Raw genomic sequence first — 27,970 nt, forward strand, 5'->3', positions numbered from 1 at the left:
GGGCGCTCATTTCCTCCTTGGGCGCCATTTTGTAGCGCAGAGAATCCGCAAATAAAGAGCGGGCGGGAACGGCACGCCAGGGAGCCCGGGCGAAGTTGGGGGGGAGAAACGCAGCGGCGACGACCCCGGCTGCGGAGCGTCGGTCCCGGCAGCGCTGGTTGCGAGAGGCAGAGGTGGCGGCAGGCGTGAGCGGCGGCGTTGTTTCACCCTCGATGTGACGGGTGCGGCCCAGGCAACTAGTGCGCTGGGAGAGCGAGGCCTCCGCACCGCGGGCGGGAGGTGAGTGGCCGCGGGAGCGCTCCTCCTCCTCCCCCCTACCCCGCCGCCCCTCTTCCCCGGCACCGTCGCTTTCCCCCGTCGCGGGAGGTAGCGGGGCCTGCGGGGGACGCCGGGCACCTGGCGGTCCCGGGGCGTAAAACCGCGGCGGCGGCTTCATCCCTCACCCCGAGCGGGGGGAGGAGCGGAAGCACTTAGAGCCATTTTGTGCGAGGCCCCGAGCCCGGCCTGGCTCCTCGGCTGGGATCCTCCTCCACCAGCCTTCGGCAACCGCCACGCCCGGGCACGGCCACGGCCGCCGCCCCCCCCCGGGCGCGGGAGACGCGCTTCTCTCCTCCCGTGTGGAAGACGAGGGAGGGCGGCCCGTCTCGGCCCGGCGGGGCGGGCACTGCCCGGGCTCGGGGGGGCGCGGCGGGGTCTGTCAAACGCCGTCGGCGAGGCGGGCGGTCGGCGGGCTGCAGCTGCGGCTGGCCGGCGGGGTCTCGGCGCAGGAGGCGGGGCTGGGCGGCCCGGCCTTGCCGTCCGGCGGGGAGCGGGACCTGGCTGCGGACCGCCGTTGCTGAGGCGAGTGTGAAGTCTGCCCTAGCCTGAGTGGTGTTTTGAAGCTTTTTTTTTTTTTCTTCCATATTTCGTGAGCTTGGAGCCTACGCTGGGGTTTTCCCCACGGAACTCTTTTTCATATTGTTAAAATAGCTGGCAGTTACTTCAGGTGTGACTAGTAAAGCAGCATACCTGATACTATTCAACTACTTTGTTTCTTAGGTTTTTTTTTTTTTTTTTTAATCCTTAAATCCTGTGCTTTCTAAACATTGGAGTAGAAGGCATACAGAATACTGGAGTTTCCAGAATTAAAACACACTTTCCTCGTTTAAGTTCTCTTCATATTTAAATTGCTATAAAAGCCTAAAGCTTGATGAGCTTACATAAACATTTCTTTAGTGCCCATGACAATGTTATTCTAAGTATGGAATATGGTTTTTATATTGCTTGTTGCCAGGAGCAGATATGTAGAAGGAGTGGCATGTAGCAGCCATCGTTTCCCCAAAACCATGAAAGTGCTTACTTAGGATGGTACAGTTAAGCTGTTCATCGTATAAATGACAAAATATAATTGTGTTAATTCCAGTCACTTATACATGAATGTTGTTTTTGTTGATTCTTTTTATTGTAGAAAATAGCACTTCATCATGCTCTTGCATGATCTGCATAGGGGAGAGATAATCTCTTTTAGAGGAGAGACAAGTGATGAGAATCACCTCTTGCTGCACAGTACTTGAAGAGTTACTGTATTAAATTCAAAGAACCAATGTTTCAGTTGTAATGTTATTGTCTGTAGCATACAAATTCCATCTGCTGATGAACAGAAAGCTAAGGCAAATCACTGTGATCGAGTGATGTAGTCAGTCTGATGCTCTTACTGTTTCTGAAAAACACTGGGGAAAAATGTCAGAAATATATAGCAGTAATAAATTTCTAAGTTTTTGGTAAGTTGCTGTAGGTGCCAAAAAAGCTGCTGCATGGGAGTAGTGAGGGTAAAAGTCACAGATGCAGAAAGAGCACTAGTGTTTATCTGTAGATGTGATCAAGCTAGCTTTTCCAAAATAACCTGTAGAATATTTTTAGACAGTGTGTTTTGTTTTTTCTTAGTGTATGGTTCTGTCGCTACATGTGATGATAGGTGATGGTAAGACAGTAACTTCTGTAATGCAGTTGCCTGTAACCTCAGTCTTCAGCACTTTCCTGTTCTTGTCTGAAAGCAAGAGATTGCTTTGTAAATGGTGGCTGGGTGTAGAGGTTAGAGTCGCCAGGTCTGGTGCTGCCATAGAGAATTGGATGCTGGAATCTTGTGCAAGGTCTGGAGATACAAGGTGGACTACCCTTAGATGGAGCACCAGCCTTTTATTTCTTTCAGTCATGATTGTGGCAGCTGTCAAGTGTTTACAATTGTTGTATGCTGCTGTAGGGTTCACAAGCCAAGTCTTTGGGGAAGCTCACCTTTTTTGGTGTTTGTATGCTTCTGGTACTTTTCTGAGGAACACACAAATTATGACTTGACATCATCTGGGTACAGTTTAATCAGTGTTAGCTGTAGTTCTGTGGGACATCCAAAAAGCATGTTTCTCTCTGTCAAGGACTTAAATCTTGCTGAGATCTTCAAGACTACTTCCAAACACTGAAGGAGTTAAGATTCTAAAAATCTTTAGGAAAATTATAGTGGGAATGGTAGGCAATGTGAACACAGGGGTCACAAGCATTGCCCCTCTGATCTCAAGTTACTCTGTGCTACTTCGGTTGACTTGAGTTGGGCACTGTCAGTCTGTATTCGTAGCCTCTTACACTTGAATGTATTTAAGGTACATTTTTTGTAAAACAGTCTCAAGTAAGGAGCTGCATCCGGAGCTCAAGCAAAATGCTTGAGTAATTTGTGTGCGAGAGGGAAGGTGGTGATGGGGGGGGGACACGGGGGGACGGACTTCTTAAGCTAGGGAAGTGCTCAAGTTGCCTGTGTGTTACTAAGACTAGGAAGAGGAAGCTGCCATTCATCAGTGAGATGCTTCTACTGAATGGTTTTGGAAACCTTTCCCAAGGTTCTAATGTCAGTTTTTATTTTATGAAAGGCTTGGAAGTTGTTTCATCTGTGTACTGTACTTGGTATGGGTTTGTGGTTTTGGTGGTGGGTTTTTTTTGTTTGTTGGGGGAGGGACTTTTTTTTTGTTCTTAAACCGGGGCCTTATTTGGTGGAGCGCTGTGTACTTATCAATGGTTAGCGTAGTTTGAAGAGGCTCTACTTAATTTGGTGTGTATTTTTGTGTCATAAGACAAACAATTTTAGGATTTGTTTGTCTCGGGATTTGGAGAAGTTAAATCAGTTCACTGGGTGTTGTTATGAAGATACCTAAGGTAGTCTGTAAAAGTCTTTTTGAGAAGATAAAATCTTTGTAGCTGCTGAAGATGATTGTTTTTGTGAACCTAAGTGTTTGCTACCAAGGAGTCGACACATCCTTTTCCTGGTATATGTGCATTGCAGCAGCTTTACAAGCTTATAGAATCTTAATACTATATGCAACTCTTCTGTTGGAAAGCGTATTGCAAAGATGCATGCCTCTCTCAAACCTTGCATTCATTGTTACTTGTATGCTTATCATTTTTGCAGACTCAATTTTTCTTAGCATTTTCTACAACTACAATTAAATAATAGGTATTATCCTTTTGAGATAGGGAAGCATGTCCTGTAACTCAAGGAAGTGTGAATATTTAGCTTAGCACAGTACAGTCCTATTATGCTGCATACACACAAGAGGAACTGAATTTTACAGTGTATCCAAGCCATTTATTTGACATCTTACTTTTCCTAAAAATATTCACAGGGGTTTTAAAACAACTGCTTACTACTTCCTGTTCATTAGAATCTTAAAAGTAAGAGAATAAGTACTTGGAAGAACATGGTATTTTGACATAACCTGAACATTAGTGGTAAAGTTTGCAAATTATTTACTTTTGTTCCAAACAGATACTGAACTAGTAATGTAAATTGCTTTCCTCAGACCCTGATTATCCTCTACCTCATAAAATACCATGTTAAATAGATGTAGGCATATACGAAATGTCAGTTTGATCTAAACAAATATGGACAAAGTTGGGTGGTTTTGCTTAGTTAAATAGGAAAAATTGGTTACTGATAGGCTTTTTAGACATCTAAAGAAAGTTTTAGTTAACTTTCAAAAAAACCGCATCTGACTTTGTATCTAGATTACAGCAACAAACTTGTCATAGTAATGTTTTGTATTCTGTCTCTGCATTGTGTGCAGCCAATATTTCAGTAGTCTAATATTACGCATTAAAAAAAAATAAGGCTAGAACTACAAGTTTCTGATTTGTTCAGTGTTCTTCTACACTAGTAACTATACTAAATAAAACTCCATTTTTTTCCTCCCCCTTTAGAGTTCACAATGACGAATGAAGAACCTCTCCCAAAAAAGGTATGTTTTAAAAATATTTGTGACTTCCCCCCACCCCCCAGGTAATTGTGAGAGTTTGATAAATTGTGCTTTTCCTTTTGTTCCATAGGTTCGCCTTAGTGAAGCAGATTTTAAGGTTTTACCTAGAGACGAGCTCATCCTAAGGTAACGTAAAAAGCAGTTTTTCCATCTGAACATTTTAGTGAAATTTTAATGGAAGATAAGTAATCTCTCTCTTCTGTTGTTTTTAACATCTGTGTTCTGAAAAACTATTTGATCTTTTTCATGATAATCTCTTTTGTAAAGGTCTCATCTTGTCTCAAATATTTTTATATATAGTTTGGAGGAAACACTTTTCCAAAGAGAAAATATACTGAACGATATTTTGTAGGAGTTGTTTTCTTCACTTGTAACTTTAGGAGATATGGTTGCTTACATTCCTTGCTAGATAGCAAGTTATTTTTAAACATCAGAAAAATGTCAACTCCTTACTCGTACAATAAGTTTAGGTTTTCTTAGTCCATGCAGTTGTCTTCTCAACATGTTCAGATAATGACAGTAAAATGTTAAAATTCATTTTTCATTGCATGGAACTTGCATAAAGAGATAAAGAGCAGCCTTTCACCTTTTAGAAACTTAAGTGTTTTTCACCATGGAAAAAATAATAGGCAATCCTGTCATACAGTCCACCTGTTTAAAGAAACCAGCCCAAGCCAATTGTCTCTGTATACCTGAATTTCCGTATTTTTAAACAAGGAGCTAACTAAACTAGATATCTGTGGGTCATCTGTTTATCTGCTGGAGTAGTTTGTGTGTGCATTTTAGCACATTTTAGCATTGACATTTTGGCATTTTAACTCTTGGCTAACTTTTAAGATATTAGCACTATTAGTATATTTCAAGTTAAATATTGCTATTTCACAGGACAAAGACTAAACTGTGTAGAAAAAATGAGTACAAGTGCAATACTTAAGTATATGAACAACTGCTCCCTCTTCTGGGAAAACTGTTCTGCTAACTATTTCTGGGGTGACAGTTCTTCCCAGGGGAGTCAACATAGTCTGTCTCTATATGTTCAAAACTGATTTTGGGTTTCTTCTGAGTATGTAGTCTTTTGGGTAGTAAAGGATAATGCATTTAAACAGTAGGAAAAAATGCTTTTTTGATGTTAAGTGGTTTAGGCCTTGTGAATGTTTTTATAAAAGTTTCCATGCTCAGTATTATTCCTGTGAATAGAGAACTCCTAAGTCTGTAAAGCTATGCCCTTACTTCCAGCTGTGAAATTCCTGTCAAAGTATCAAAGCATAGATTCTGTGCCACTTGCTTTCTGATTCATATTGTGAAAATAATAATAAAAAAAGGCTTCCAGCTGTAACTCGCAATGATTTGGACTTATGCAAAGCATTTGACACTGTTAACACATGACATCCCTGTTTCTAAATTGGAGAAACATGGATTTGAAGGATGGATCACTTGGTGCATAAGGAATTGACTGGATGGTTGCACTCAAGGACTTGCGGTCAAGGGCTCGATGTCCAAGTGGAGACCAGTGATGAATGATGTCCCGCAGGGGTTGGTATTGGGACTGGTGCTGTTTAATGTCTTTGCTGGGGACATGGACAGTGGGATTGAGTGCACCCTCAGCAACTTTGCTGACAACAGCAAGTTGTGTGGTGTGGTCAGCATGCTGGAGGGGGATGATGCCATCCAGAGGGACCTGGAGAGACGGGTCTGTGCAAGCATCATGAAGTTCAAGGACAAGTGCAAGATGCTGCATGTGGGTCTGGGCAATCCCAAACACAAATACTGTCTGGGCGGAGAATGGATTGAGAGCATCCCTGAGGAGAAGGACTTGGGGGTGTTGGTTGACAAGAAGCTCAACATGAGCTGATAGTGTGCGCTTGCAGCACAGACAGCCAACTATCATGGGCTGCATCAAAAGCAGCATGGCCAGCAGGTTGAGGGAGGTGATTCTGCCCTTCTACTCTGCTCTGGTAAGACACCACCTGGAGTACTGCATCCAGCTCTGGATCCCCACTATAAGAAGGACATGGACCTGTTGGAACAGGTCCAGCGGAGGGCCACGAAGATGATGAGAGGGCTGTAGCACCTATGCTATGAGGACAGGCTGAGAGAGCTGGGGTTGTTCAGCCTGGAAAAGAGGAGGCTCTGGGGAGACCTTATACCAGCCTTCCAGTACCTGAAGGGGGCCTACAGGAGAGATGGGGAGGGACTCTTTATCAGGGAGCGTAGTGATAGGACAAGGCGTAATGGTTTTAAACTGAAAGAAAGGAAATTTAGATTAGCTATTAGGAAGAAATCCTTTAGTGTGAAGGTGGTGAGGCACTGGAACAGGTTGCCCAGAGAAGTTGTGGCTGCCCCATCCCCTAAGTCTTGAAGGCCAGGTTGGATGGGGCTTTGAGTAACCTGGTCTAGTGGAGGGTGTCCCTGCCCATGACAGGGGGCTTAGAACAAGATGATCTTTAAGGTCCCTTCCTACACAAACTATTCTGTGGTTATATTAGTTGCTACTGTAGAAGAGCTCCGTTTCTAGCATATATTCAAGTGAGAATGTGGTGGAATACACCCAAGGAGGTGAAGTACATCAGCAACTAAACTGCGTATAAGGTCCTTTCCAACTTTAACCATTCTATGAAGAGACAGGAGGGAATTTGCAAATGACACCTGTGTTGCTATCGAATCTTCTTCTTAGTGTAGACAGTGTAACTTCTGCTCTCGAAAAGGCCACTTGTTTGATTTAAGGAGAATAACTGTCCATTACACCCAGAAGTGGAAACTTAAATGCCATTTTGGCCACGTCCGTTTTATTTGTTTGCATTAAGCAGTCTACCAACACTGTTTTTTCTTTGAATGGGGTGTATATTTAATGGATTTATAGTAAATTCACCTTTCATCATGATTTCACATAAAACTAGCAATTACTACACTAACTGCTGTCTTTGTAGGTTGGAATTAAATATCACGCTATTAGATATATGTCATATTTTAGTCAAAGGCATCTCACTACTTTTAGACATAGAAGAGAACATGTTGACTGCTACTGGATTGTCTTAAGATTTGAAATGCATTTGGTTTTGTCCATGGTTTGGTGAGGCAAATGCTTTTTAAGGTAGGGGCATGTGTCATCTGCTTTTGGTCTTTTAGGTAATAGATCATCATTGCTTCACAATTGCATTGACAAAATACATGTGTAGAAACTATTAATTCTTCTCTGTCAGTTCCTTTGCCATGAATCTCTATTTCACTGCTCTTTTCCATGAAGTACGTAACTTACGTTTGCTCATTTTAACTTCTGCTGTTGACTAATGTGAGCAGGATTACCAAGAAGCCTTTCAGTCCGACCTTTTGGGTATTTCTGCTTGTCTCATTACTTGTTGCTGTGGACTTACTTCCTTCATCTTTCCTCTCCCTTCTTTAATGCAGTAGCTACTTAGCTTGACTGTGTATGACTTCTGTAAAGGAAGAAGAGCCAGGAACATGGTAACAAAGCACTCTGTGGATTATAAATAAAAATCTGATCAGCATTGCCCTGATTGTTTAGCCTAGTGGTTAGTCTGTAGAACACTGAAGCACCCTGATTTATACAAGCAGTTCTGAGGAAATAGTGCTTTTACTGAACTTCAACCAACATGGACTTATAGCTAGTCACTTTTGGAATGGCTCAGATGCAATACTGTGTGCCCTACCCCCTAAGTGCTTATCATTTATTCTTGGAAAAAGTGAGGCCTGGATCTCAGCATAAAAAGTGGGTGCTCCAAAAAAAATAGTGGTATTTGAAGCTATGGAGTCTTAAAGTCTGCTTAATATTTTTAGAGAATGAAGGGAATTAACTAACCTACATAATGCTGCTCAATTACCTTCCGGTTCTTCTGAGACTGTAAGCGACCCCTTGAATGTAAATCAGATTCAGGACTCTCTTCCTAGTTCTGTGTACAGCTCTGTCTCTATTTTTTTGTGCCCTTGCAAGTAGCACTTTTGTGAAGCTCTGTAGAGTGTCACTGTTTAGCCATCAGATTACTGACGTGAACTACTGAACAGATCAAGAAGCTAATATTGAGTGGAAGTAAACTGTTTGGACAGAAAGGCTGGCTTTTAGGCTTTGTCTGTTTTTCCCACTCAAGTTCGCTGATGAGCTGCCTGAGTCCCCTACCAGAAAGGGCAGTATGGAACAAGGAGGTCAGGGCAGCTCTCACATCTGCGTAAACCAATGCATCTGTTAGATTACATGTGTGAAGAGAACTATTTCTTTCTTGGATCTTGGGAAGAAAGGATTCAGACTTAAGGTCTGGCAAGCAAGTTCCTATAAATCACTGGTTTATTAAAAGAAGCTTTTGCAAATATATGCAAATTCGGTAGTTTAACCGAAACCTGGATTTTTACATCACTGTAAGCGTTGATTTTTACCTATGTCTGTTTAAAAAAAAAAAAGTTCAAACTAATGCAGGCATTATGCGTAGATGAAATCTGGTGGAAGGGATATATCATCAAGTACGGCAAAAATACTTCCCATAGGGGAGTGCTTTCCTTCTGCAGTTAAAGATGTGGTAGTAGCAATCTTCAAATTTTAGTTCTGACAAAATTGGGGGAGGGGGGAGATATTTCTGTTTGTATCACTACTGATTTTTTTAGAATATATTTTACTGAACTTTAGAACCTATTTCGTGACAAAAATCTTTTCCCTGAAGAGCCTGTAAATTGAGATAGCTGGAAACATTTGAATTATGTCATTTACAGAAGTTCTCACATAAATAGCATTCCTAAAATCTATCAGAGGTGCTTAATGTGTTCTAATGTCTTTTGGGAAGTCGCATGTTTTTATGCGGAGGATTACAATATTTCAGTTTGCATTAAAGTTTCTAACTGGATCTGAAATGAAGATCTACTCTGTGGCATGTGGTGACATCTGTGAGTTGACTTTTTCTAACCATTTCCTGATAGCAGCAGAGCCTCATAGGGTAGGGGCTTTTTTTCTTGTGTGTGTGTTTTGGGTTTTGTTTTGGTTTTGTTTTTTTTTAACTTGTAGCTCTGAACCCTTGGACCATACTGTAGTTGTGCTTGGTATCTGAGATTTCTAGATGATACTACATCCATTGCTAGATTAGCCTCAGGTTCTGCTGTCTAGTTTCAACATGGCATGGCTGAGATTCCATCACTGAGTAAAGAAATCATTACAACATTCCACAAACTTGCTGTCCTTGTCACCTCTTTCAAGCTCTGTGTGAAAACTTAGCACGTGAGATTCACATAATGGGAATGCAGGCTCACCTCTGCAGTGTATGACAGCAGCTGGGAGTCCATATTACTGAAAAAAGTATAGAAGCAAAACTGTTGTGCATGGAGATTTGGTTGTACAATCTAAGACCAAGGTTGTGCATCTGGAGATACTGCCCTTCTGGTTTTCTCTGAGAATTGTTCATTTAGAGAATGGTGTTACAGACTCAAACACCATTCATGTAGTCATTTGAGACCTAGAAATATGGAGTTTTACATCTGTCCTGTTTGATTGTAGTAGCATCTGGTCTTCTCTACCAGTGTAGACTTAATAAACAGAGAAGGAGGAATAAACACATAAGAGTTAACAATGTTAGAGCTGGAGCACTAAAAATATTGTTAGTGGTCTTCAGCATATTTGTTGCGTTTTTTAAATGCTTTATTCTGTCGTAGTTCCTTCCTTTTTATTTTCTTTTGCTTAACTTCAGAAGCTGCAACTTTGTAACTTCAGCTTTTCAAAGATCAGAATTCTACTTTAATTCCCTGTGTTAATGATCTGTGCTACTACTGTAAAAAAGGGAAACCAATCAGTGAAATAAACTGGAAAGACAGTATTTAGGAAAATAGATTATTAAAGGCACTGAACAAGAAAAGTTACTGTAAGAGGAGACTTAAGAACTTAGAAATTAAAGTCTTAAGTCAGTTAATTTAATTTTCACTTTCTGTCTATTATCAGGGCTAACAAAAAAGACTGTTTTTAAATTACCTAAAACTTGTCAAAGTATATATAAATTAAAAAAAAATCTTTGTTTTTCTTCCTTTAACTTGATCTCATGAATGTTTTTAAGAAGGTGTCTTGTTGATGTATTTGGTAAATGTTTTGACATGTTAGTCCCCAGGATTATTGAGATTACTACAAAAATACATACATATCAGATGAAGAATCAGAACTGCAAGTTTGGTTGAAAAGGAAACAGTCCCCTTTCTGGTATAACTGGTATAACTACTTAACATGGACTGCCAGTTCTAGTGTATTGTAATACACTTCTGCTTGTCTTGTTCACTTGGTGACAGACTTAATGCTGTATTATGGTTTCTGTTACAGTATTTCATTTGAATTGTTCTGCTTTGAGAATGAAATGTATCTTAGGTACTTTACACAAAGAACTAAGTAGTAAGTGTTTGATACCAATGTTTGTCCAAAATAATACAGCAAGTTTTAAGATGCCAATTTTAAGTGTTGTAATGCACAGCTACCTTCTTATCCTTCTGAAATGCAAAGCGGATTTAACTCTTCCATGACTAAAACCCAGAGTTGTCTTTTATGCAATTGTGTAATTCTCCCTTGCATTTTCTGATTATGGTATGAAAGTATGCTCTGAAAGTTTAGGAATGAGATGCCTTGATTTAATAAACTGAGCTTCAGAAAATTCTTTTTTCTCTTGCTGTCTGCAATAGGTGGAAACAGTATGAAGCATACGTGCAAGCTCTGGAGGGCAAGTACACCGACCTTAATTGTAAGTTAGCCAAGTTTCAAAATGGTACGAGTTAACTGAATGTTTCTATAAAGCAGAGTGTTCAAGTAACGTCTGTGCTCTCTAAAACTGGTAGAAATAAGAGGTAATAATCTGTGTCTGTTATTTGTCAGAAAAAAGTCCCTGTTTTTTCTAGTGTAAGTTTTTCAGCCTTTCCCAACTTTCTCAGCCACTTATTTTCCTTTGCAGATCTTACACAGCATCTAAAAAGTCTGGTTTTGCACCTTTAGGACCATCTGTACCTAGAGTACCGGGGGGGGAAAACATCTCAAATTATAACACCGTGAATAGGTGTATTTTCAGGAGTTTTCCATAGGAAAGGTTATCATCTACCAAAATACTCTGTGAATGTTTGTGCCTTCAGTAGTCTCACAGGATTATAAATGTGGGAGGGGGAATAGTTTGTAGAGGTAAAAATCTAAAATGAGTCCTCAAGTAATGTTTGATCTGGTTAGGCAAATTAACTATTTGATTATCAGTTTTATGTGGTCTTTAAAACTTGGTCTGTACTAGAGTCTTTCAAAAGAGAATATGGGAAAAACATCTTACTCTTAAATGGGAAAAGCTGGATATGTTCTGGAAGTGACTGAATCACCAGCCCTAAGTCACTTTTTAAAATTGTGTTATCAGCTAGAAATGGGCTCTTTCCTATTTTTAGTCTAAATACTTACAGACTTAGTACCACTGAGTTTGAAGGATATTTTTCTGTCAGTCGAAACAGATGTCCTCTACCTTGTCTCTACCTCTTACATCCCTCTTCTACTATGACTCCATAATGTTTGAGTTTTGGAGAGACTAAAATATAGGAAGTTGAGACTAGAATATAGCAAGTTGATTTCATTCCAATCTCAAACTGTCCTAGCATAGGTAAATAAGTTGTTTTAACGTTCCCAGTTTCTCAACTTTGGAAACTCTAATACAGACTGTAGTAATCAGTATTACTGAATTATCTGCAAAGAATTATTTAGAAATAATTGTCCTGAAGCAATCTGATGTTCTTAATTTACATTCACAACAGATCATTCTCAAGTAATTAGAAAAAACAAAAATCTTTATTATATATTCAAGCTTTCCATCATTTTCCATGAAAAGTATCAGAGTGAACACATATTGTTTGTATAAGGCTGCCTGCATGTGTTCCTGTTTGAGTAATTTGGAAATGTGCTGTGCTGCCTTCTCTCATATTTCATGTATCAACTTTAATAAATGTTAATGGATCAGAAGAATTCTAGTTGTGACTGAAGTGCAGTTTCTGAAGTTCTTAAATGTGTTACTGTTTACTAATGGAGTGTTGAGACCAGTTTGAGGATTGACCACAAATGGCACTGTTTTACAGACTGTGGATTGTGTTTTGGATTTGTTGTTTGTGGATTGTAGACGTTCCCCCTCCTCCACCCTCGCCTCAACATTTTTTACAGCTAGCAGGACAGTTCCAACTTCCTGAGTTTCAGACTACAAGTAGTCATAGTATTTATTTAAGCAAGCAATTTAAAAGTTATTCTCTATATAAACATGGAAACATTTTCAAAAGTTTAGTAAGCCTTAAGGAAGGATCAGAAAGATGTTCTTAAAACCAACTGTTGTCAAGCTTTTCTAATACTTAATGATTTTGATCTTTCTTATTTATGCCTATTATAGTTATGCTTATTGTAGTCATGCTTATTTATGACTCTTTTGCTGTTTCTGAATTTGGTTTTTAGATTCTTTTAGCTGTATTAAAAATTGTTCATGAGAGGATACTATAAAACATGCTTTTTATGTTATTACTTGTATTAGCTAATGATGTGACGGGATTGAGAGAATCTGAAGAGAAGTTGAAACAGCAACAGCAAGAGTCTGCCCGAAGAGAAAATATTCTGGTGATGAGGCTGGCAACTAAGGAACAGGAGATGCAAGAGTGTACTGTAAGTGTTTAAAGAGGATAACTGTTTTCAAACTTACAAAGATAACCAGCTTTTGAGCCAGTGCCCGCATGCTATGTTTTCCGTATATCTATAGCATCACATTTTCTGTGCTTAAAGAAATGACAGAGCAGTTAAACTTTTACTGAATTAGTAAAGATCACTTAAAGTTTGCTTTTCTAGTATTAATTGTTTCAGTTGATTTCCAGCAGCAATTGTGCTTGGAAGGACTTCCGCTTCAGAACCAAGCTAGTTCTTGCATGAGCCATGCTTACTTTTTCTAGCATTTATCAGCTGTGCATATTTACCAAAAATATTACTTCTGACTCTCATTGGATGCAGGAACAAATTGAAACATGAGGATAAGATTGATTTTACTGGGTTTAATTTAAGAGGTTTTTGGCTGATATTTATATTAAATTTGGATAACAAGATATTTGTAAGCCTCTGCATCCATTTGGCTAGGTAGGTGAAAGAGCTACTGACTTCCAGAGGGAGTTCTTTTGAAATTTGGCAGACCTACTTCTCAAGGTTTCTGGTATTCTTTGTACTTGAATACCTTTTTTGTTGTTGTTTCTCATTTATTTCTGTGGGTTTTCTGTGACTTTGTTTTCTTCTGTGTTCAGTTTTAGTTTCTTGAAACTATCTTCTACCACTGTTGGACTTTTGATCTTCTTTGGATTACCTTCTTAACATAATTTTCACCTGCTGCTTTAATTTGGAAGTTCCTGAGAGAAAATTGTAAAAAGCTTCTTATTGCTAGTTTTTGTAATAGACTCCTGAGAGCTTCTCTTATGAAAAATACAAGCTCTGTGCAAAACTAATAACTAGCGTTGTAGCTTTCCTTTGTTAATTTCTTTTAGCCTTCCTTTCTTTTTTTCCTGTAGGCTTTCAGAGCTGTCAGGTATAGTAGTGTGACACTTAACTGTATATGTTACTTTCACTGCTCTTAAGACCATAAGATGACTTTAGTTTGTAGAAAGCACTGGTATGAAGAGGGGGGAAAAAAAGGGGTAAAGCTTACTTTGCAGTGGGTGGTAGAAAATGAATCTCAAAATCTCTGAGGTTGGAAGGGACTTGGTAGTTTGTCTAGTCCGATCTGCCTGCTCAGAGCAGGGTCATTTGGACCGTGTTATGAAGAACTGTGTACAGTCAGGTATTGAACATCTCCTAGAATGGAGACTCTAGAACCAATCTGGGTGACCTGTGCCAACATTCAGCCACTGTCAGAGCAAAAAGCATTTTCTTATGTTTAAGTGGAATTTCCTGTGTTTCAATTTGTCCCCATTGCCTTCTGTGCTTTCAGTGGGCACCACTGAGAAGAGTCTGGCTCCGCCTTCTTTACACCCCCCCATCAGGTATTTATGCACACTGATAAGATCCCCTTGAGCCTTCTCTTCTCCAGGCTGAACAGCCCTAATGCTCTCAGCCTCTGCTTGTATGTCAGATGCTCTGACCCCTTAATCATCTTCATGGCCCTTTGTTGGCCTCACCTTAATATGTCCGTGTCTCTCTTGTACTGGGGAGCCCAGAGCTGGACCCAGTACTCCATTCAGATGTCTCACCAGTGCCGAGTGGAGAGGAAGGGTCACTTCCCTTGACCTGTTGGCAGCACTCCTCCTAATGCAGCCCAGGATGCTAATGAAGATCTGTTCTGGTGCTATACCTCAACACTTCCCTAGCAGTAAGACTACTTGATCCTGCTTCTCTTGTTAGTTTTACTGATAAATTCTGCTATAAGGGACAGCAGTAATAAGAGTTTTGTTCTTTTGAACTTCTGAGCATATAGCTGAAACAAAAAATACCAAAAAAAAAAAAGAAATGCAAATTTTCGACCAAAACCAAATCTATTTGTACTGTTTTCAGCTTTCTTCATCCCCATTTCTAAAAGAATGAGTTAGACAAAAATTAGACTATGAATTTTGGCAAGATCATGAAGACTACAGGATTTTTGGCTGCACTTTGTTATAGATTTTCATAGCTGTGATGCATAGGCTTTCCAGAACATCTGTTTAGAGCTTTTATTAATTTCATTGTACTTTAAAAAAAAAAAAGGGGTGGGGGCAGGGGAGAACCCACCAAAAAGAAACAAAAACCAAACACACACAGGGGGTTTATATTTTTCCAGGTATTGGCACATAAATAACATCAAAGATGTAATCTCCTTCATAGTGCATGGAGGTAGGAAAATGCGTCCTTGAAGGAAGGGGGGTAAAAGCTGTAATTGAGATATTGACACTTCAAAGTGTTTTCAAGTTTAAATACGCTTAGTTTCAAGAAACTCTGGAGGACTGCTTGTCTTTGTATTATTAGATAGTATTTTTTCCAGTAAAGTAACAGTAGCAAAATAAATCATGTTGGATGAGATGCTAAGCTATAGGCTGTTAAATCACTTCATAAATGAACCAAGTGGTAAGTTGACATGTCTGATTTCTAGTCCATGAAATAATTTTTCTTTATTCTTGGCATAGTTAACCATTTTTTATAATCCATATTTACATTTGGCAGTTATTTGTGTGTGAGTTATTTATCTGTAAGCATTTAATGTTTTCTGTCACATCTTAATTAGAAAAACTTGGCATCTGTGGTATCATACCATACCATATTCAAATGGTCGTAGTAGACACATACATGATTTTTCTGATTACTGATGTGTAAAGCACCTTTCTAGTTAAAATATGCTAGCTCTGTTTTAAAATAAGGTGTGATAGATTTTTTTGTTTTAGTTGCTGTTTTAATTTGTATGCTTCTTTTAAAAACAAAATCTACTTTAGCTTGTAAAAGTAACCAGTCGTCTTGGGAAGTGTAGGTGTGCATGTCAGAACAGCAGTAGCAGAGTCGTCGTCCCGATTCTGTCTCAGTACTCTTTTAGAAGAAACAAGATGGTAGTTGAGTGCATAGCTCCATTCTTTCTCGTGCTCATGCTGAGTCTAGCAGCAGAATATATGGGTTTCTTTTGAGCTAGGAGCTTACTGAGAGTCTGACTGGTGTTGCAAAAATACACTGCATAGTTAGCAGTGAACTAAACGGCTAGATTGAAGTTTAGGTGTTTAATACCTCATGTGCCCTATTGTCAGCAGAAGCAGCCTTGAGCTGCCTTCCCCCTAGCAGGAAAAAACCCATGAAGAGATTGCTGCTGTTAGGGAAGTGCAGGTAAGATATTGGCTACTGTTTCTACATAAAGCACTATTTCTGGCAGAGGCAGTGATGAAGTTATCGCTACTTCAGGAATGGGCTTCACTACTCACCACCACCCCCCCATCCCCCAAAAGCTACTGCACAGCTACTGTAGGTCAATAAGTGGACAGGCATTTGGAAATATTTGCTACTCAAATTGGTTTTTGCATGGAACAGATAACAATGAGGGAAGCTTCCTGTGGGTGCAGTTGGGCTATAGTACCTAGATAGTCATTAGTCTTAATAACCTACTTGTGGTTTTAGGTTACAGCTCTGTTTTTTCTCTTCATTATCCAGTTTCTTCTACCTTATAAGAAGGATATATAGTTGTATTTATTTAGATTGTTTACATTTTCTGTTAAGCACCTGTGTTCTCTTTTTTTAAATTCTTCATGTCGAGGGTCTGTTCTTTGTGGTATCTTTGGACAGTTGAAGCTGAAAGGATTCAGATGTTGCCAAGAACACGTGAGAAAGCAGAGGGGTTGAAAATGTTATTGTCTATCTTAAAAAAAGAAAAATCTACCCAAACAAAATCCTACACAGCCTGATGTCCTCTAAATAGACTACTTCCAGTGTTCTCCTGCCTTTGGTTAGAGCAGAGAGAAAGCTGATACCAAGGTTTTTATTTTTTTGTGAAAATTCATCCCTATTTGTCCATCTGACAGTGTTTGAGAAATACCACCTAGTGTGTGCTTTCATGTTTGGGAATATGAACAGCCAGTAGACATTTGGAGTGTTAGAGTGCATGTCCTGGAGTCTAGCATTGGATGTGACTATTTCTGTGTATTCAGCTCTAGCTTGAAGTTGGTCCTGGCTGCAGTCAAACTCCTCTGCTCCCCACCCCTTGCCACCTGGAATATCAATGGAAAGAAAGGTGTACCAGAAAGTATTTAGAGGGAACAAAAATGAGAGGCCTGGACTGGCTAAGCAGAAAGATGAATGGAATAAGGAATTAGGCAAAAGGGTTAAGTGGTGCGGGCTTGCTCTGGAGTGGGTCATATTGGGGGGAGCTTGATAGGTCTGGGTGGATGGCAAGCCTGATAGTTCAGAACTCTGGAGTTAAAACTGCAAGAAGGCACTTGTGGAGGGATAGAGAAAATTTTGAGTTGGAAAAACTGGAGGAATAAATGGTCTTTCAAGTCTGGAGAGGGAATGAGCAAGGGTTGTTCAGCTTGAGTAAATTCTCGCTATGCTGATGGTTTAGGAATGACAGTTGAGGTGTTACGTGGAGCCTATGCAAATGCTCTCTGCTTGGCCTAGGAGATAGAGATGAGATACCCTAATGAGACTGGTAAATAACTGACACTGTACAGAATCAGCTGGGTTCTCTTGCGTGGTGTAGTGTATTTCTGGCATGAGTGAGGAGCTGGTGGCAGCAATTCTTTGTCCTACTACTGATCCAAGAAATCTGTTACAGTTCTTAGGCTGGCAGTATAAGAGGGAGGGAAATGGGTGTACCTAAGACAAGGAACATTATCTTTCTTTTTTCCTCAATGATGCCTGTCTAAAAATAGCTTGGGAACCATCTTCCCAACATAGCATAATTATTCTTGGACTATGTTGCCAGCTGGAGTGTCTGTATGTGTGCAGACATCTGTTAAACTAGCTGTTTCACCCTCTACTAGTGCTAGCCCTAGCAAAATATTGACAGGTTGTTGAAATACTTCCAGTAGTGCAAGTGATGGGAAGTTGATTGGATAGAAAAGATATATCAATAAAAATAAAGTAAATGGATCTTTATTCAGTGAGCAATGTTTTGTGCATTCAGTGAGGAAAACGACACACAGGGTTAAAATGTCATGCAAGAAGTGGATGAAATTTGGACTTCATGTTTCTAAGTAACATTTGTAGGTGGGTTCTTGAGTGCTTTATTTCTTTAAAATATTTTTATGCAGTGCTTTATTTCCTTTATATTTCTTTCTGGACAAACAAAAGTTTGTCTATTTAAAATTTGAAGTATGATGGTTATTCAGGTTTTTTTAAGTAACTAAATATTTTTATGTTGATAATATCAAATTAATGTGGTGTCAATGGAAATATTTCAGTATTTCAATACCTTTGAAATCACTTATTTGAAATAAAATCCAAAAATTGTTGCTACTTAACAATATATAAATTAAAACATGTTGTCCTCCATCAAGAAGTGACTGAGGTCACTACTGCACATTTTAAAGGTAAATAGAATGTTTGTACTTATACTTTCTATTTAATCCTATTTAAATACATACAAGTTTTGATGAATGCTATTTTTAAAAGAAACTGTCTCACAGTTACTCCTTCTGAAATTTTGACTGTATTGTAAGTCTTCTGGGTTATAAATTATAAAATTGTAAATCTTCTGGTTTGTGGTTACAGCAAGAGAATCAAATCCAATCGAAATGTGTTCACTTGATGTTAATATTTCTGAATTATTTTATTGAAAAAAATAATGCAAACTTGAAACATAAGCGACTTTGCAAAAAATATTGGAAGTTTGTAAAAACCTCTTTAGTAGTTCCTTAAAAATACTACCTGTGAATATTAGCTGTGATGTTCCATAATAACTTTCACTGAAGTTACATGGAAATTAGCTATCTGTTTTAAGCAGGTAACAAGCAGATATAAAAGAAATGGGGCATTCTAGTGCTCTCGTCATTGCTCTGGCACATGTCAACTGACATGTAGAAAACAATTTGAAGCAGAGAGAGGGAAAAAAAAGAAAAAAATCAGCCTTGAAAGTTCAAGCTTAGCAGGTAGTGGGACTGGGGATGATCTGAATATGCACATCGATAGGGTGCAGGTGGGCAAAAGTGATTTTTATCTTGCCTTTTTCAGGTTACAGTGTTGAAAGAAGGCAAGCTTCCTTGCTGTCACCTTTGGAATGACTTTTTTTATTTGTGTCTAAGCGACTTCAAAATTTTACTTCATGTTGTATGAATAATGGTCTCTTTTCTTATTTTACACAGAATCAGATTCAGTACCTCAAGCAAGTCCAGCAGCCTAGTGTTGCCCAACTGCGATCAACAATGGTGGACCCAGCCATCAACTTGTTTTTCCTAAAAATGAAAGGTGAACTGGAACAGACTAAAGACAAACTGGAACAAGCCCAAAATGAACTGAGTGCCTGGAAATTTACGCCTGATAGGTAAACAAAACAAATACTCCCCAGTCAAGACTTCCCTGACAGTCCCACTACGAGAATGCTATGGTGGGACAGCCAAGTACTCATTTCCACACCAAGACTCAGACGTTTTGAGGCAAAAGCCACATTCTTATACTGTCCAGCTTGTAATGCTTAATGTAAAAATTATCAGATGAACCTTGTGTTTCAGCTTTTTTCTCCCCCTTTGCTTCAGAGGCCTGACGGCGTCGGACTATTCTGAAGAAATGGCCATCTTCGAAAAAAAAATCTTTTCTAGAACACGTAGACATTTGCAAAATTGTTCTATTTGAAGAAAATAGAGGGAGAAACAGAAGTCTTAAGTCTGTGGCACACTGTGTCTACAGACAGTTTGGAGGAGAGAGAACCTAGAGATTATAAATCATGAATTGAACATGTAAAATTCCCGTAAAATGTAGAAGTGGAATATGCTTCGCTCTTAACCTTGAGCCTAGTGACTTAGAGACACTGTAAGTCAGTTTTGCCAATAAGACTGTGGACTTCCTGCTTGTTCACTGAACTGCTGGGTCAAAACTCGATGAGGTGAATTTTGTGTTAAAGAGTTTATTTGCTAACCAGTTTTGAATAGCCATGAGAGTGCTATTTGATATCACAACAGTGGTAGTGTACGCATTTGACTGTTTAGCCTTTGGGCTCTCTAGCACTTGATGGAGCCTTAAGTCAATGTTACCAAATAATGAACTGTTTTCTGGATGGTTGGTAATACTGTGGACGCCTCAAAATTAGGACTGTACGAAAATGTACGTTCTATCTAATTGCAGGTTTAAAATTGTTGGATGCAATATATATTTGATCACAACTAGCATGTATAAGAAAAACTGGTTGTGATAAGTATTTCACTGCATGTTTTCATGCAGAAATGACAATTTTCTGATCTTCTATACTAAGAACTGATCTCAAATGCTCAATTCAGAAGGCACACGATGGCAACTGTCTTCAGTGTTGGTGGGGTGTTTTTATTCCTTTGTACACCTGTTTTTTTTTTGTATTGCACTTCTATATAAAATGTGCCTTGAAATAGTTGTAATATATAGTTCAAGGAACACTACTGGTTATACTGTTGTATTGTGAAGCTCCTGGGATGAACGAGAATTGAACAGGTTGTTATTTCTGCATTGTCTCGTTCTCTGAAAACAAAGTCAGTATTTTAACAAACCAAAAAAACCTTAAATGCATGCATTTTCCTTGGTGGAATCAGTGAAAGGAGCCTTTGCTACTTTATTGATGCTTCTGTTCTGTTGTCCCAAGTTACTTCTAAGAGTAGTGATCTGGGACAGTTGGGAGTGGCATGTCTGAGGTGTGTAAAGCAAAATGCAGATTTGGTATAGCATTTGTGTGTTTATTTTTTTCTTAGTGATTTGAGTTCTATTTAGTAATCTGAGGTTTTGATTTTCAAAACAGTTGGGCAACATTTTATGACTCAGTCTGATCATAGAAAATTCAATTTTAAATTAAAAAGAAAGACATCCAGCTGTCACTGAAGGTGATGTATTCTAACTGTTTCCATGACTTTTATTAAGATGGCATTACGTATTTTTAACTTGGAAGTATCTTAACTGTTTGTGCTTCATATGATTAATATGGGATTGAAGAGTAGTGTACTTATGCAGGTTTATTTTTTTGCATGAGTAATGACTTAACAGCAACAGAAAAACCAACAGAAAAACTTTACCTTTTAAAAAGTGATACATCTGGGATGATTTTGCTATAGCAGTATCTAAGATTTTAATGATCTAGCATCAAAACAGAGGTAAGACTTGCATTAATAAATTGTTAATGTGTTACCAAGCCATTTGTAAAACTCACTATAATGTGCGGATAGAGGCATGCCGTGCAGATTGCTTGTTTAACTTGGAGTTCAAAAAATTATTGAATACGTTTAGGGTTGTTTTCTTAAGTCCTCAGGCTCTAAATGTGTGTGTACAACTGAGGAGAGACAAGTTAACTTACCACTTACTTTCAAGCAAAAGTATCAGAAGAAAATGTTATTCCTGTAGCTACAACATACCCTAATATGGGACATAAAAATTTAAGTTGGTGTGAATGTGCATAATTCATATATGCAGTAGCTGGAATACAGAAGATTTGACTTACTTCCTGGTAAATGATTGAGGCTGTCTTCATTAACTGGGTTAAGATGTGATTGATTTTTATTTCTGGAAGGGTAAAGAAATGGTGACTCGTGAAATAGTTACAGGATTTTTCATTTCTTTGCATTCTGCCTCCCCTCCCTCCCCCTTTTAATGGCTTTAATTGTCCATCCTTCTATGCAACTACTCTTATGTCACGGCATCTGACCTTAGTTTTTGAAACAGATGCTGCTGCTTTTCAAATCCCGAACTGGTGTTCTTAGGGTAACATCTTAACTGCAGCCCTAAGCGGTCGGTATTAGTTCTGGGCCTTAACCATAGGTAAGGGGGTTACAGCATAATCATTGCTGATGTCTGGAGGGAGAAATAAAAGGGTATGTAATCAAAGGAATGGCTATGCTAAGCCATTTCAACCATCATTAAAACAAAGAGTATACACTTGTATTAAAAATCAGTAGAAGTGTCACTTGCAGTAAGCCTAGTACAACAAACACTAGTCTTCTGAAATTTAACCACTTATATTCTTACAGGTTTTGTTGCATGTATGTTCAAGAGGATTTGTGAAAACAATGCCAAACTTAATTTTACAGCTGATAGAAGTTATTTTAATAATTACTGGGTTTTAAATTCTTGCATGTGTTGTCTTTTTTGTAAATTGCACGGGGAGGTTACTTGGTGCCGTACTAGTTCAGAACATCTGGAAAACCTTTTATGGGAAGAAATAGCATTATAGGTAACTATGCAAATTTCTATACAGGTAATAAATACTTTACACTTTGGCAGGAGTTAACATTGAAGAAATTAATGGGATTCTAAAATTGTCCCAGTTCCAAGCTAACTGGTACTTGCTGATTCTACAGTTGACACTGTTTTATGAAGAGAAGAGCATTAAATGACTTAAGCGCTGTGAACTTCTTCAACTTGTAGTGGTGATGAATACAGTAACAGAAATTTGCAAATGGCTAAAAATCATTGCATGTCTGCCTAATAACTTTTGGGATATGTCACATTGGTTATCTCCCAAGTGGTCCTGCTTTACACAGAATGAACATCTCTAAGGAAACTTGCATCTTAAGTGTGCGACTTGGACTGTATTAGGTCAGCACAATTTAAGCTTCAAGGACCTGGCATTGGACATCACATCAAGAAAGAAAACAGGTTGCTGCCTTTAGCAGAGTTTCAGGCTTCCAGGACTTTCCACAGCCAGATTCCTTCTGGAGCAGCCCATCTGAAAGATTTGGGAGAGTCAGTCGGAAAATGTTAAATGGGGCAGAGTTGGCAGAACTTAAGTTGTCTTAGGCTTGAATGCTCAAAAGGTAGTTGATAAGGAAATTATTATTTTAAGTTCTTTTGGTTGGGTATTTTGGTTGCAGGAGAGAACCGTGGCTGTGAATTGTAGCAGAAATTTCCTGTTCTACTTTTTTAATCCTCAAAATTTCTTTCAGTCTTCGTCACTTGTTTAAAAGCAAACAAACAAAAAATTAGAAGACCTTATTGGTCTTGAAAAGTAATGCAAATCCTGCCATTGAATTCAAAATAAACCTGTTCAGGTTTGGGAGGTTGTTTTTTTTTTTTTGGCAGAGTTTACACTTCTGTAGAAAAGAGGACAGCTTTGTTATGTTGCTGAGCCTATTAAAAGGAGAACTGTTTGTGGTTCCTGTCCTCGCTTTGGCAGACCAAGAGTCTTAAAGGACTTCCATTTTTCTCTTTTATGGAATCAGCTGTATTGCCTATATATTAATTTGCATACTACTTCCTATAATGCTTTACAAAGCAATTTTTATCGTGAAGATTAAAGATGTGTAATGTTACACGTACAGTAAAGAAAATCTTGTCAGTTCAAAATATTTTTTCCATGCCTCTTTCCCATTTCTTTCAGAAACTGGACATCCTGGTGATCATTACACATGATCTAAAATCTGTCACTCTAAAGGAAGTAGATGAATAATACACTCCTTCCTTAATTTCCTGCCAATTTCTAATTATATTTCACTTTCTCATCACCATGCAAGATGTGCTTAGGGAAAGCTGACCATAGAAATCATGAAACAGACTGTGTACGTTACTGTCAAATACATAAATTGAATTGAAAGATATACATCTAATTTTTTAAACAAGAGTACCTGGACAGCATTCAAAAGAATGCCTGAGCCTCTTAAAGAAAAATGGATGTCACTATGAAAAAAAGAACATGGGATTTAACATTTTCCCCCAATCAGCTTTTTTTCTCTTCACCCAAATTTAATTATTAAATTTTACCAGTACAATGCATGAAGAATGTTTTTGTTTATAATTGAGTTTACATGTGTAATTTTTATGCAGTACTTGATCTTTAAAATTACAAAGCACATCTTTAATCAAATACTTAACTCCATTGAGAATTAGCACATGCAAGATTGTGCATACTGATAATCCAGATGTTGGTATCAAAAAAAGAACAATATGCTTATTCATATTTGCAGTAATAAAACTTGCCTTCCACTTTATGGGACAGCGGCAGAAGATCAACTGGCATTGGAACAGCACGTGGTAACTATAGGGAGACTTTCTGCTATGACAATTATGTTGAGGCATAATGTTCCTTGAATTGTGACATGCAGAAATTGCATCTCCTTTTTGTCTGTAACTGTGATTGAGGAAGAATTACTGAAGGTTTTGTATTCATTTTGTGATAGATGGCTCTTTCCTTTGCAGCCAAACAGGCAAAAAGTTAATGGCGAAGTGTCGAATGCTTATCCAGGAGAATCAAGAGCTTGGAAGGCAGCTGTCCCAAGGACGTATTGCACAGCTTGAGGCAGAGTTGGCTTTGCAGAAGAAATATAGTGAGGAACTTAAAAGCAGTCAGGATGGTAAGGGATTTTTTTAAGAAAATGGAAGCTGCCTTGCACTTCTGCTAGTTTAATTTCCTGATGATACACATACTGTAAAACCATCTTTGCTAGAAGGGCAATATTGAGTAAAATATGAAAATTGTAAGTCTTCACTGGTAGCCTTAATTTAAAAAAAAATTAAAAAATTACAAACTTAACTTTGGGGGACTGGTGGGATTTGCAGCTCTGGTAATGCAGTATTTGAAATTGCCAGATTTCATACTGTAGGCCTTGCTATTTAATAGGGAATATTTAGACTGTACACGTTACTGGTGAATTGGTAAGATGAAAGTTGTTAATGTTGCGTGAAGCTAAGCATGCACTGAGAACAGAATGCTGCTTGTTGACTGACTCATTTTGAAATAATTTTTTTAAAAATCTACAACTCCTTAATGCCTAAGAAAAAAAAATATTTTTTTTTTGCTTAGGTAACTCAGATGAACTAAAATATGTCATTGTTGTGTTCACAGTACAAATTTTACAGCATTATAAACCTAAATTGAAGTTACCTATAAACTCTGACCTCTTGCATAACTTGAATGGAGGGGAAAATGCAAATTTAAAAAAAATTCAGTTGAGAGTTCTGCATAGAATCAGTGGGTTTTTTGGTAGAATGTTAGAGTAGCTTATCTGATTATTAGAGTAAGTCTTGGGACATGAGCTATTTAGACATCACATAAACATGGATATATTATTGATTTACAACTGAAGTCAGTAAGATCTAAGTGTGACATATCCTGTATTTTTTAAGGATAGATTTCCTCCTCCCCCATAGGATCAGACTTTTGAGAAAGTAGCAGTATAAAATAATATATAATAACCAGGATTCTTAAGGTGAATGATTCTTTCTGTAATGACATGTTATTGGAATAGTTACCCTTTTGCTTCTTAAATACTATTTAGATAATGCACTTTGGCTAAATTTATCAAGTTCATAATTGAAGCAAGCATGGACATTCTTTAAAGATTTCTGCTCTTGAATACAGTGTAGTAAAGCAAGCTCCAGAACTGAGATGTGTTCTTTGTCCCAGTTGCTTCTTCCCAATAATCCTGCAATAGCAGTTTTCCTAATAATTTTTTTCCCATAGCAAGAAACAGTTTAATTTCATGACTTTTTGCAATAACAAGCAGTTTGCATTTTATTTGGTCCATCATATCAATGGTGCAGTTGAATTGAAGACTAAGGGAGTCAGTGTTTCTTTTAATGTTTTCAGGTAAAATGTCTTTTGTTCCGAAATGCAGTCCTAATTGTAAAGTCTTTTTTTCTTGGTACACAACTACTAAAACACCTTATGGAATTAGTTAACAGTTTTGTTGGTAAGAAAGTATCTTTTTTTAGTGTCCCATTATGCAGAACTTAAAGGATTAAAAACAGTTAGAACCGAAACTTCCTTGAAATGTGACTAGAATCTTTTTTTGTCACTGAACAGGCTTTTGTAATTACTCAGATTCATTATATACAGATGTGGTTTATGGTCACTTTTACAGTATTTCTGCTAAGGTTTTATACTTGAAGAAAAGTACATCTACTTGCAAAATACTAATTGCTGGAGTTGAGTTGTTCTCCCAATATCCTCCTTTTTTGCCCAGAAACTTAACTACTTCTCATGTATTCTGAGTAGCAGTATAGAAAGTATGTTAGATGATAGTTACGCATTTCCTCCTTCAGAGGCAGAGTATCAAAACTAGTGCATACCTGATGGCTGAAAAATTGTCTGTTGAAAACTTTCAGCATAAAATGCTGAGTTACAGGATTTTAATTTTGTTGTGTGTCTGAGATTCAAGCTATATATGGGCTATTAAGTATTTGCAACAAATGTGTTTTCTTTATATAGAATTGAATGACTTCATCATCCAGCTTGATGAGGAGGTAGAGGGTATGCAGAGTACCATTCTAGTTCTTCAGCAGCAGTTGAAGGAGACTCGCCAGCAGTTGGCGCAGTACCAGCAGCAGCAGTCCCAGGCCTCCAACCCAGGTACCAGCAGGACTCCGTCTTCTGAGCCTACAGACCAGGGAGAGGCTGTGGGCAAAGACTGCAGCCGTCTGGCAAACGGACCAAGCAATGGTAGCTCCTCCCATCAGCGGACGTCTGGGCCTGGATTTTATAGGGAGGGTAGCGGCACGGAAGATGACTTCCCGGCTTCTCCAGGGAATGGTAATAAGCTGTCCAACCACTCTGAAGATAGAACTGGTAGAGGAGGTGGTAGCTACATAAACCAGCTCAGTACTGGGTATGAAAGTGTAGACTCTCCCACTGGCAGTGAAAACTCTCTCACGCACCACTCAAATGACACAGACTCCAATCATGATCCTCAAGAGGAGAAAACAGTGAGCATGAAAGGTAACAGAACTGTGGGTTCTCGTCATGTCCAGAATGGTTTGGACTCCAGTGTAAATGTGCAGGGTTCAGTTTTGTAACATTTTTCTGCAACATTTTTATACAGTGTCATTTAAATTGGGAGAGGATACTGTCCAGAAGCCGTTTAAATTAGTGCATACTTGTCACAATTTTGCCTTTTTGTGGGTTTCTTTTTGCTTCAATACCTCTGCCACTTTGGAAATTTTAACAGTTAATTACGTTGAATGTTGCTAAAAGGACGTTTGTGTAGCTCAAGTTATTTTTATATGAGTTAATGTGAAGTTGAAATGGAAATTATTTCCATAAAGTATAACATAAATGATGTCTGTACAAATCTGTGTATATCTAGAACCTGTGCTGTGTAAGGGCATTCTTACTCATACCGTTATACTTACACCACCTTCAAGATTTGTCATAATAGCTGTGGGTTTATGACTGCTAAGTTTGCCCAGTACAGTAGTTTTATCACTAAAAGATGGACTTACTGAAGGAGTCCTGTAGTAGTTTCAGTGTTAATTACAGTTTTTCCCACCATACATCTGTGCATTTTCTCCTTAGGTGACCGAATGTTTATGAATTGTGTGCATAGTTACTCAGTTTTTAAGAACTGTTGTATCCTGTTTATGCATATTGCTCTGTGACTCCAATATTATCTTACCTGTACTGACCAAACCTAAATAAAAACTTTTAATAATGTAATTTCCTCATTGTTCTGCATTGGCTTACGTGGCTTATTCGTATGTAGTATGTTTACAGTACTTGCTTTTTTTATCGAACTTGTTCCTGTGTCAATCCTGTCTGATACAGCTTATGCCAAATACCTGAAGTTACAGGTGTGTACTATCATACTAATTTCAGAGCAGCCTGATAGTGCATATTCTGCAGCTTTTATCCTTATTGGCAGATAAGGGGGGGGAAAAAGTTAATAGAAGTAAACCTTAAAAGTAGGAACCTGGCTTTTATAAAGATAAAAAAAAAAAAAAAAAAACCCAAAAGCTAGAACTCTCCCAACTAGTAGATATACAAATTAAACTACAGAACTTTAAGGAGTTAGTAATTCAGCCTCCTAAACCAGATATAACTCCTGTTGGTTTTTAAATGCCTACCTGAGGGAACTGACTTCTTAACAGGTGCAGAGAATGAAAAAATTACCTTTAATTAAGCATACTTTTATTATTCACTAGCAATAAGTTAGGAAATTCTTAGAACCTGCATTTCTGGTGGTTATTTTCTATCAGTGATGGTAGCATATAAGCAAGGAGATGAAAAAGCATTGGCTTTTAAGCACTGTTCAAAGGGAAAATAAAAATATTGAGCAGTATACTTCTGGGTAGACTTAAATCCAGTTTCAACACTTTTATACCTGTGAATCTTGTAATTACCAGATGACTAATAAAATTGTTTTAGTGG

General features: G+C 38.4%; 1 protein-coding gene across 2 annotated transcripts; it reads left to right on the forward strand.

Annotated features, from left to right (window-relative positions):
• On the forward strand, positions 1-27,259 carry WTAP (WT1 associated protein). Of its 2 annotated transcripts, XM_054194559.1 has the most exons (8): positions 3-279; positions 4,219-4,256; positions 4,345-4,400; positions 10,926-10,984; positions 12,779-12,906; positions 19,026-19,204; positions 24,025-24,179; positions 26,036-27,259. In XM_054194559.1, exons 2-8 carry the CDS (start codon positions 4,227-4,229, stop codon positions 26,617-26,619), a joined length of 1,191 nt encoding a protein of 396 aa, XP_054050534.1. In that variant the 5' UTR covers positions 3-279; positions 4,219-4,226; the 3' UTR covers positions 26,620-27,259. The 2 variants fall into 2 exon arrangements, with proteins under 2 accessions (XP_054050535.1, XP_054050534.1); XM_054194560.1 differs by lacking the exons at positions 24,025-24,179; positions 26,036-27,259 and adding an exon at positions 19,416-21,430 and having other exon boundaries at positions 1-279.
• Positions 27,260-27,970: the final 711 nt, after the last annotated feature.

Source organism: Rissa tridactyla, chromosome 3 (genome assembly GCF_028500815.1).
Source record: "Rissa tridactyla isolate bRisTri1 chromosome 3, bRisTri1.patW.cur.20221130, whole genome shotgun sequence".
Taxonomy (NCBI): domain Eukaryota; kingdom Metazoa; phylum Chordata; class Aves; order Charadriiformes; family Laridae; genus Rissa; species Rissa tridactyla.

Bases quoted from the DNA above. Each gene is read 5' to 3' on its own strand.
- WTAP (XM_054194559.1), top strand. From the start codon at position 4,227: ATGACGAATGAAGAACCTCTCCCAAAAAAG. The intron at 4,257-4,344 runs GTATGTTTTAAA...TTTGTTCCATAG, and splicing joins AAGAACCTCTCCCAAAAAAG to GTTCGCCTTAGTGAAGCAGA. The intron at 10,985-12,778 runs GTAAGTTAGCCA...TACTTGTATTAG, and splicing joins CAAGTACACCGACCTTAATT to CTAATGATGTGACGGGATTG.